The 11232-nt window shown below is 43.2% G+C and overlaps 1 protein-coding gene and 1 pseudogene across 1 annotated transcript; one reads left to right on the top strand and one right to left on the bottom strand.

The window, feature by feature from the left end:
* Window positions 1-1422: 1422 nt before the first annotated feature.
* On the bottom strand, window positions 1423-11087 carry LOC120644904 (annotated as a pseudogene).
* On the top strand, window positions 1943-7092 carry LOC120644905 (LRR receptor kinase SERK2-like). The gene is made up of 11 exons (XM_039921648.1): window positions 1943-2095; window positions 2812-2944; window positions 3168-3239; window positions 3363-3506; window positions 3575-3646; window positions 3769-3834; window positions 3928-3995; window positions 4098-4235; window positions 4419-4766; window positions 5086-5486; window positions 6483-7092. The coding sequence occupies exons 1-11, from the start codon at window positions 2026-2028 to the stop codon at window positions 6804-6806; spliced, it is 1836 nt and encodes a 611-aa protein (XP_039777582.1). The 5' UTR covers window positions 1943-2025; the 3' UTR covers window positions 6807-7092.
* Window positions 11088-11232: the final 145 nt, after the last annotated feature.

The raw sequence follows: 11232 nt of genomic DNA, 5'->3' as shown, positions 1-11232 counted from the left end.
TAAATATATATGTGTGTGTATTAAATTTCTATTTATGAGTATGTATATATTATATATATAAGCAATCCAATAATATATATGTGTATATATATATTTATATAATATTAGTCCTAGACATTTTCATATGTAAAGGAATTCACATGTATAGATATGTGTATACATATATATAAGTGAATTAATTTATATATGAAAACTATCTAAAACAAATATTATATATATATATATGTATTAGTGGAGATTATACACACTGAATTCCAATACATAAGTTTAATTGAAATGCAAAAGTATAATTGAAATAGAAAAAGAATTGAGAAAAGAAAAACAGAAAAAAAGAGCCTTTTGTCCCGGTTGGTAACGCCAACCGGGATAAAAGGGTGCGCCAGCCACGTGGCGCTGGCAGCACCTTTTGTCCCGGTTGGTAGTCTTTTGTCCCGGTTGCCAGACCCGGGACAAAAGGACCCCCCTTTTGTCCCAGCCTGGCGTTCTCGGTTGGGAAATCGGGACAACAAGGATTTCCCAACCGGGACAAATTAGCGTTTCTGTAGTAGTGGAAAATATTTGTCACTGCCAATCTGAGCCGTCCGTTTGCGCGATCCAATGAACTCCATGCACCTCGATGGGGGAGGGCTGTGATAAATTTGACCCGTTCAATGGTCCGGGCGCCACTTGCTCCACACTTGTTCCTCAGCTCCTCTCAGTGCTGAGGAGCAGCTCTTCTCCCCTCTCCCAAGCTCAGCCAGCGTCCATCCCGGGAGACAACTGAAAGAAAGCTCTCAGAAGCTTGGAGCACCACTCGCTTGACACTTCTCCGGTTCTTCGCCTGCTTCCTGGTAAGTTCTTGCCGGCTTTCCTTGCATGCTCACATACAACCACTGCCTGTTTGACTTCTCGGTCGTCGCCGTCCTTGTCATCGTCTTCCTTGAGCATCTGTTTGCTTGACTGGATTGCTTGCTCCATTAGAGTGGTTTCCTGCTTCTGACCTCTGATTGTTTATAGTCTCTCACTCTTGCTTGCCTTTTGTGGAATGACGGATGTTGGGGGAAAACGGGAGGTTTACTTGGGATTCGGGAAGAAGAGACAGTTCAGGATGAATGGGTAGCTTTGGTTCTTGCCGAAAACATACCAAACAGGCAAACACCACCTTCTTTGGTAAGCGAAAGCTTCCACCAGCACCCTGCATATCTCAAATGGACAGGAAACTGAGAGAGTTTGCTGGCATGCCATGGTCGCAAGTTCTTGGAACAGAGTAGTCAGTGTCTCGGCGATCTTTGATAAGTTGCTATTTAATTCCAAACCGGAGAGGAAAAATGCATGCTTATTGCTCGTTTTGCTCAATTTCAAGAGCAACTAGGAGCTTATTCTGCTTTGCTGCACATTCCACTCTATGTTTATATCCAAAACAGGGGGGGGGGGGGGGGGGACTTTCCATCAAATATGAAAATAGTGGTGACTGTAGTTTACATTTTCAATGACACCTTTGTGAAGGTATAGGCCTGTGTAGGGTCATGACTAATTAAGTACCCATATAGATACAGAATCCCAGTGGGACCAAATCCTAGACTCGCATCTACATATGTCCATATTGGAAGAACTTTTCTTTCTGAGACAACTACCAGAGGAAGCTTCTGAGAAATGTGGAACACAGTTATATCTACTTTAAGTCCAGTGACCACACTGAGACTCTTCGCACGTAGCAATGATTTCTTTCATACAAGTAGCTAGTAGTCCAAATGAGAACACTCCAAACTGACCTAGTTCTTCTAACCGTAGACATAATTTCAATAATCTTAATTTTATGCTGAAGTAAATCCTTGGCATGTTCAGGTATCGTTCCATCTTGCTTCCTGTTGAGGACAGTATCAGAATTCTTCTCTGAGCATTTCTGTCCTCCCATCTCATACGCTTCTTTCGGTGACGCAACAGTCAAGCACCGATCTTGCATCAAGAGGGCATCAATTTTGAGTCAAACAACAGCAGTGTCCCAGTTCCTGAAAACATAACAAGCTGACAATATTTTCAGAAAGCATGAAGTTGCTAGCTTTTGTGCTAGTTTTATTGGTATGTCTACAATCTTCTGCTGCTGCTGAGTTCCAAGGTAAGGACAATACATTTTTGCCAAATATGATAATCTTCAATAGTTACCATTAGATAAGACAACAGCATATTTAAATTGAAAAGTTGACTTTGAACTGACAAGCTGTCATAGGTAACATGGAAATTATTGTGCTATTGACTAGACTCTCTAAAGACCACATAAGTGTCTCTTAGAAATTTGGTTCCCTGTCTATGTCACCAGTCAAATGTTTGAATCATAAACTCTAGAAGGGAACTACACAATAGATCTCCTAACGCTGTAACACACACCAGTGGAATGGAGCAGTGGATTAGTTGACCCCTTTCAGCATACTAGTGCCGTTGAAATATTGTTTCCAGTTTCCAGGGAGCATAAAAGCACTTCTATTAAGTCTAGTTAATTTTCCTTAGTTGTGATAGACAGCTCCAGACAACAACAACAACAACATAGCCTTTTTTCCCAAGCAAGTTGGGGTAGGTTAGAGATGAAACCCAAAAGAAATAAGTTTAAAGTTCAGGCACATTGATAGCTAGTCTCCAAGCGCTCCTATCCAAAGCCCCTATTGATAGACAGCTCCAGATTAGCGAAATATACTCTGTCATGCCTTATACAGTTAAGCACTACAAATCCCAGATTGCAAGTCAGATACTGAATAGATTCTATAAGAAGGATCTAACCACTTTATGAGAACTCGAGTCTTCATGATGACCCCAGAATTAAGACTATTTTTTCTGCAGTTGAAGCACTCTATGAAATGAGGCAACACCTCATCGATAACAGTGGTGTCCTTAATGACTGGAAGGATAATCAAATGAGCGCCTGCTATTGGGAACATATCACTTGTCAAGACAACAAATTTGTTACAAAAATGTAAGTTAACTCGAAGTTTGAATTCCAATATTGACCAAGGCAGCTAAGGTTCAACCAAATTCACATTGTGGTTTTTCAAATTTAAAGAAATTTCAAAGAAGCGTTCAGTTGGATGGAGTATTTTTATACTTCACTCTTATCTAGTTTCACTATTGTAAATTTGTAAAGCAACGTACTCTGTCTACGTGACTACATGCTTAGTTTCTCATTTCTGACTCTGCAGAAGTTTGTCCTCATCTGGATTGACAGGGGTCTTGTCACCCAGCATAGCAAAGCTAACAAATTTACAACAGCTGTAAGTTCCATTCTTTTGCCTGTCCAATATTTTTTCCTCATAAACATGGGTTCAATCATATATAAAATTATATGCCCATACAGAACAGATAAACTTGCTGACTGCTACATACTATGGTTTCAGGTTATTGAATGGCAACAGCATAACTGGAGGAATTCCACAGGAGTTTGGGAACCTATCAAGTTTAACAACTCTAAACCTTGGACGAAATAATTTAAATGGCTCAATACCGGATTCCCTAGGCCATCTTCCTAAACTTGAAATTCTGTAAGTCAGCCATCACTCATGTTATCAAGGTTGATAAAAAGGCTCTAACAATGTGATAATTTGGACAGGGATCTAAGCCAAAACAATTTAAGCGGGAGTATTCCAAGCTCTTTCTTAAATCTTCCATCATTGAATAATATGTGAGTTTTTAACTTCATCATGTAAAATTTGATGATTGCTATACTTCCTACTGCCATTTGTTTGTCTAAGGAAGTCAATAGCAGTTCTGCAATCATATATCACACGTCATTTTATTTTGCAGCAACCTTGCGTATAATAATCTTAGCGGTGAAATACCACAATATCTACTTCAGGTGGCTCAATACAAGTATGTGATTTCTGCACCAAAGCAGATTACGGAAACAAGTTTCATGTGTGCTACTGTATACTAGACTTAGTAATTGTAAAATTGTCTTTCCAGCTATACAGGTAACCATTTGAATTGTGACCAGCATTTATTTTCATGTGAAGGAGGCAGCACAAGGACAGGTACTTTAATGACAAACTGGCAATCCCTACTGAACACTAAATTTTGAGGGAGATTGTAAGTGCATTTTTCTCAGGCTAAATACTTGATCATAATACATCCAGGCGGATCAAAAAACTCCAAGCTAAAGGTGGTTCTTGGAAGCATTGCTGGAGCAATCACTCTCTTTGTCATTGGAGCTCTAGTTGTCTTATGGTGGCAAAGAATGCGATACCGACCTGAAATCTTCATTGATGTCTCAGGTTTGTCTAGGAGCATAAGTGGATAACTATGTTTGTCTGATGATAGTGACCATAGTGGTAATTTTCATTTTATGAAGTGGAAAACATTTTCAGAAATTGAAACCGCTAAATAAATTAGCATTCTGAAAGAAGATACCCAACTTATTTTAACTGATACAAGATGAACATGTTCAACAATTCCAGGTCAGAATGATCACAGACTAGAGTTTGGGCAGATAAAGCGGTTCTCATGGCGAGAGCTCCAGATTGCAACTAACAATTTCAGTGAACAGAATGTTCTTGGCAAGGGTGGTTTTGGTAAGGTGTACAAAGGAGTTCTTCCAGGTCCAGACAGTATAAAGATTGCAGTGAAACGACTGTTTAACGTGGAAAGTCCTGAACGGGACCTGACTTTCCTCAGAGAAGTTGAATTGATAAGCATTGCTGTACATAAGAACATATTAAGATTGATAGGGTTCTGTACAACACCGACAGAAAGACTCTTGGTCTACCCTTTCATGGAGAATCTGAGTGTTGCTTCCCGTTTAAGAGGTAAAACTCAACTAAGCTGAGATCATCTCTTTATCATCATGTCTTTATTTGTAAGTCTATGGCTTTGACTGTTTGATTGGTCTTCACTCAGAATTGTCACTTGAAGCATGCAGTTGTCTATAAGCTAATATATTGCAAGAAATTAGGAGTGAAAGTGGTAAAGTTTTGATGTACAAAACATATAGTGTGTATAGTTGATCTTTCTCTAAATTTTATCTAGGATACTATAGTAATTTCATAAAAGTATAGATGTAACATAATAATTACCTAATACCTTTAATCTTCTCAGATATGATAGTAACGAAACTTGAAAATGCAGATATAAAACTAAATGAACCAGCATTAGATTGGTCTACAAGAATGCGAATTGCTCTTGGTGCCGCCTGTGGATTGGAATACCTTCATGAGCACTGTAATCCCAAGATCATCCACCGTGATGTGAAGGCTGCCAATGTCCTACTTGATGGGAACTTTGAAGCAGTTGTAGGAGATTTTGGGTTGGCGAAGATGGTGGACATAGGGAGGAACACAGTCACGACGCTGGTTCGTGGCACTATGGGCCACATAGCTCCTGAGTACATAAAGACAGGAAGGCCATCAGTTAAGACAGATGTATTTGGATATGGTGTCACACTATTAGAGATTGTAACAGGGGAGCGAGCAATTGCATTCTATCCTGACCGTATCGAAGAAGCAGGCGAGATCATGCTGATTGATCAGGTAAGATAATTAGATGAATTGATTGCTGTACAAGTACACTGATAATACCAAATAGAACAAAGCTACTGATAGATCAAGGAAAAGGGAACATATCAGGTGCAAACCAACCTCTCCGTGCAAACCGTGCAAACTCAAATCTGGGCCACCGGATCAACATCCAAGGGGCATGGGGGATTGGGTAATTTTACAATTAACCGCCCGCCCTTGATTGGGTAATCACATTTTTGCTAATCCCCCCCCCCTCCCACTCCCCCTGCGCCCTCCCCTTGAATGTTGGTCCAGATTGAAGTTTGCATAGTTTGCACGGAGAGGTTTGTTTGCACCTGATATGTTCCCCAAGGAAAATTAAGTAAGAGAAGCACATTAAGGTCTAAGCAGACAGTTTCACTAAGCACATTAATAAAAAATACAGTATCACGGTCATTAAAGAAGAGTTGCAGCTGTGGTCTATAGCTAGGGATTGAGGAGTTTCTTACCTCCTCGCACTAGTAACTCCAGTCACTTAGGTCTTTTGGTCTAGGTTCCCAGTCTTGTTTTTTTGGCTTACGAATAAGTTAGCTATTCAGTAAGAAGGGTGGTTTAACATTCTGAGGTTCCTTATCCCCATTTTCTTCTTAATATATTGATGCGCTGCTCTCCTGCGCGTTCGAGAGAAAAAAGAAATATAGTATCAGTAGCAGCAATAGGTATACAACAACAACATAGCCTTTTTTCTCAAGCAAGTTGGGGTAGGCTAGAGATGAAACCCGAAAGAAATAAATTCAAGGTTCAGGCACATTGATAGCTAGTCTACAAGCGCTCCTATCCAAAGCTATCTCTTTAGAGATATTTCAATCCTTAAGGTCTCTCTTAACCAACTCATCCCACGGCAGCAATAGGTATAACCATGCAATTATCTTACATTTTCTGGTCAAACATTACTTAATAATTTCACATAATTGGCCCCTTTTAAACAATAATTAAATTCATATGTTGATTCAAATTGCAAATGTGAAGGTCAAAATATTGATGGAAGAAGGGCGACTACATGAAATTGTCGATCGCAATCTAGGTGGTGCATACAACCGTGAAGAGCTGGAGAAGATTACCCAGATAGCACTCCTCTGCACCCACATGGACCCTGATCAGCGCCCTGTAATGTCTGAGGTGGTGCAGATGCTGGAAGGAGAGTTTGTCCCAGTAGAGCGATGGGAGGAATGGCAGCTAGCTGAGCTCAACCGACGACAACAGCACGAAACGAGGCAGCAGCGCAAACTATTCAGCTTCAGTGAAGAATCTCTAAACATTCAGGAAGCTATTGAGCTGTCAACTGGCAGATGAGCTGCAAGATCATCAAAAATTGACATATTTCTCAAATGTTCCTTCAGTAAAAATGGTGCAAGGAAAATTCAGGAGTATGCTCTATGTGTTAACTACTAGGAATACTCTATAGGGTCTTGATGTTATAGTTTGCATTGGTAAGTGCATCCATATTTGTGAATACAGCAGTTGGATTACACCTAGCTCAGACCATGTGTATATTATAGACTAGACTGTTCGAATTTTCTTTGCATTCTAAAAAAAATGACCACAAGGGGGAGACTACCCCTGGGCTTTGTTCTAAGAAGGTGTCGTGCTTAGAATCCAGGTCAAGACGGGAGTTTCAACGACAACTGGAGTTCAACGCTCTAACAAGTCCACCGCGAGTGCACAACTCTTGTAAATAAAATTCTCTTATGTGTGTATTATTGATTATTAGAAATGCCAAACATCAAACCTTGGGGAAAAAAATCCATTCAGAATTTAGCCTAAGAAATCAAAAACTTCAGCAATTATCTGAAGTGAACTTCTGTCCACAGTGTGTCGTCTAACAGTTTTAACCAAAAAAATGATTAAATTGTACGTGTGCCAGGACCAATGCAATGGAGCAAACATCAAATAAAAATGCAACCAACAAAGAAAACTCGAGATATTAGAGTATTATTGTATGGCGTCAACCTTGATAACATGAGTTTCGTTACGACAAAAGTTAGCATGTATAAGGAATACAAGAAACAGACAACGATCATAGGGATCTTTCAATCAAAATAAAAAATGATCACATCAAGCTCAAAATCAAATATATTCAGTAATGACAACATAAACATCTCAACCAACTGTGGAGGATCCCCCACATCGGAGGATCAATGTTTTTGCCTAGGTGGCAGCTACCAAGAGTTCCCAGGAACACCCGCAATCACTGAATTTTATCTAACTGGGGACGAATGTCCCAAGTTACAAGCATACCGATCAGCTTTGCTCCATTTTCAGCAGTGGTCTAGATGTGCAATTCTATTACTTCCTAAGAATCAGTTTAGTGGCATCATTAAGAGATTTCAATTGGCCTACATATAGGTCTGCCGCTGATTTTCAGGATGCTGTCATCAATAATATTCTTTCCATAATATTACTCACAATATTATTGTAATTAGCTAGATCTCAGTTTTTGCCGGAAATTCGCTGATTTCCAGCCAGACTTTCAGAGCTAGGGTCAAAGTCTGTATGGTGAAAGAAAAGCATGAATATGACAGCAGCATCAGTCCTGAGCAGCATGACTGTTACAATACCAAGAATAATCTTAGGAGTTTGAACCACTGAACACAGGTTTAAATATACGGAATTACATCTGTAGAAAGTAGAATACAGATAAACAGAACCTACACGTTTAAAGTTTCAAATAGCATAAATTGAAGTATATTCTTCATAACAAGCCACCGGGGGGGAAAGAACTAACTTTAAATCCATCGTACAAAATGCAGATATATTATATAACATTGAATATCTTAAAAGTATTTAAGAAAGGCCTGTTGACCAGTAGAAACAAAAGCATTCGCAGGAGTTGCATCAGACAAAATAAAATTAGGCCAAAATGAAATTACTAAGATGCCAAGGAAATCACAATTTCTTCACCTTATGAACAACTTACCTTGTTTCTTCTCGTATAGTTTATTCAAAAGCAGATTCCATAGCATCGCCTAACACTTCTAACCCAGTGCAGTCATGAATATTTATCTGGTCATGTAGACCTTGACCTGGATATTTTATAAGATCAACGAGTTTGCAGGACAATAATTTGGACAAAATACTACTGGTAACACATATAAAAAGGAGCAAAAGAGCATTGAGCATTACTAGAAATTGATTGACATACCATTTACCGCTAAATGATTGACATAGCAGCTCTGCTAAAAAGGAGCATTGAGAACTACTATGAAATTCTCTGCTGCTTTGGTAGACAAAATTTGTATTACTCTAGCAATCAAGCAATGGCCGCGGCATCCTTTTTCTGAAAGTTAGAGATCCTCTTCGATATCTTTTCTGATATTTCAGAAGCTAGGGCATATCTATTGCTGTTATAGCATGAATTGATGAAGCTTGTATAAGTTACATGGTCAACAGTGTAATGCTTGTCCAGAACATTTTTAAGGAAAAGTCTAGCAGCATCCAAATTTCCAACAGCACTGAGCTTTCTAACTAGAGCATCTACTGTGTGAGCTTGTTTCTGTTTGTCCAGTCTATCTAAGAACGACACAGCAATGCTTGTTTTCTCCCTCCTGCAATACTCAAAAGCCAAAGTGATACAAGTCACATCGCATGGTGCCAAATGTTTATCAAGCATGCTCTCGTATAATGCCCTTGCTTCCTCTAGCCTGGATTCCTTGCATAACCCACTTATTAGGGCCCCATAAGTTATAGAGTCAGGTAGGCATCCATGTTGAACCATCCTCTCAAAGACCTTCAAAGCCGAGGTCGATTTGCCAACTTTACAGTATCCTGCAATCATTGAGGTATAAGTTGTTGTTGGCACTAATCCCATGCAAGATTTTGCACTAAATTGTTGCAATATGTTGGCAATATGCAGCAATGATGGTGGTGTATGTGTCTATGTCCGGATGGCAACCATTTTCAGCCATCCTGCTGAACAACTCTAGGGCATACATAATGTGGCCCTGTTTGCAGTGCTCAGTTATCAGTATAGTATATGTCACCTTATCAAGATGCAGACCCTGACTAGTTGCCGTTCAGAGCACCTTGTAAGCTTCTTGAATCTGTCCTTTTCTGCAAAAACCACCAATGATGGCATTGTACGTGTAAATATTGGGCAGAAAACCTTCCAGCTTCATCTTATTCATCAGCTCAAAGGCACGATCAAAGCTGCCATCTTTGCAGTGACCATTGATCAGCGTAGTGTATGTGTTTGTGTTCGGCGCCAGTCCCTGCTCAACCATCCTTCCCAACAGCATCTCAGCGCGAGCAAGCTTGCCCTCTTTGCAGTACCCTCCGATCATCACAGTGTACGTATGCACATTTGGCTTGTAGGAGCTACTCCTAACAAGCTTCAAGAACAGCCGGAACGCCCGCTCCGTCCACCCAATCTTACAGAGCCCATCGATCAGCGACGTGTGTGTGTACACATTTGGCTTCAGCCCCTTCCCAACCATCTCCTCCAGCACATGGAACGCCTGCTTGACGTAGCCTTTTTTGCACAGACCATCAATCCATGCCGTATAGTTGACCATGTTCAGCGGCGTTCCCATCCCTGACATCCACCCGAACAGCTCAGAGACATCCTTGAACCGATCCTGCTGGCAGAATGCGCGCACGACCACCGTGCACGTCGCGTTGTCCAGGCAGAACCCACTCTGCCGCATCGTCACCAGCAGGGCGTCGACCTCCTCGAAGCGCCCCTCCCGGCAGCACCCGAGGACGAGCGCCCGGAAGCTGCGCTCGTCGGGGCGCACCCCGCCGGCCCGCGCCATTCCGTCGAACACCTCGCGCGCGCGCGTGAAGAGCCCCGGGTGGCGGAGCCCGACGCGGAGCACCCAGTTGGCCGTCTCGACGCGGAGCGGGAGCCCGTGGCTCCGCATCTCGAGCACCATGTCCGCGGCCTCCCGGAGGCGCCCGGCCCCCGCGAAGGCGGCCACCATCGCGCGCATCGCCTCGTGCGCCATCGGGAGGTTCCCCCGCGCGACGAAGGCGGTGGCGGCCGTGGCGTAGAGCCGCATGAGGAGGCGGAGGTCCGGGCGGGCGGCGAGGCGGTGGAAGAGCGCGAGCGCCGCCGCGGAGCCCGCGGAGTCCGCGACGGCCGGGAGCGCCGCGATGGCGTCGTCGGGGGCGAGCGCGGCGGGGTCGAGGCCGCCGGGCGAGGCGTCGGGGGCGGCATCGGAGGAGGCGGAGGAGGGAGCGGGATGTTGGGTTGGGGAGGCGCAGGTGCAGAGACGCGTAAGGTCGGGGAGGAGGAGGCAGCGGCCGTGGCGGTGGCGAGTGAGCATCTCGGAGTGGCGAGCCCGCCGCCACAGCCGCTGGGCCGCCTCTTCGGAGGAAGCAAGGAGTGCGTGGGAGGCTGGGAGGCGTAGCGAAAGCTGCTGCTTTCGTGCTGTGAAGACGGGTTCTATGACGCGACACAGAATACGTTTTGCGGCGGCGAATACGGAACGTACCCTTGGTTGCAGTTCCCCCTCGCGCTCGCCGGTCGCCGCCGCCGCCATCGCCGGGTCACTACCAGCTACGACATGGAATCTCCTCCACCGTGGGAGAGCAAGATGATGTGGCTAGTGACGCTCCCTGGCCGGTGGCCGCCTCCACCTTCCGCCGCCGTGCCCGCCTCTCGCGCTTCTCATCGCCTTGGTAATTTGCAACTCTTCCAATCTTGCAATGCCATTCCTCGCGTAAGTATCTGATTAGATGCTTAGTACCGTGTTTAAGTGCGTTATAGGCGTGAGGAACT

The sequence above is a fragment of the Panicum virgatum genome, chromosome 8K, assembly GCF_016808335.1.
Source record: "Panicum virgatum strain AP13 chromosome 8K, P.virgatum_v5, whole genome shotgun sequence".
NCBI classification, from domain to species: domain Eukaryota; kingdom Viridiplantae; phylum Streptophyta; class Magnoliopsida; order Poales; family Poaceae; genus Panicum; species Panicum virgatum.
Note: the sequence above shows the minus strand (reverse complement) of the source record. Positions and strands in the feature narration are given on the sequence as shown.

What these genes read in the sequence shown, in the direction of transcription:
- LOC120644905 (XM_039921648.1), top strand. Translation starts at nt 2,026, where the DNA reads ATGAAGTTGCTAGCTTTTGTGCTAGTTTTATTGGTATGTCTACAATCT. An exon ending in AACAAATTTGTTACAAAAAT is followed by an intron (nt 2,945 to 3,167) that starts GTAAGTTAACTC and finishes CTGACTCTGCAG; the next exon opens with AAGTTTGTCCTCATCTGGAT. An exon ending in AGGAGGCAGCACAAGGACAG is followed by an intron (nt 3,996 to 4,097) that starts GTACTTTAATGA and finishes TAATACATCCAG; the next exon opens with GCGGATCAAAAAACTCCAAG.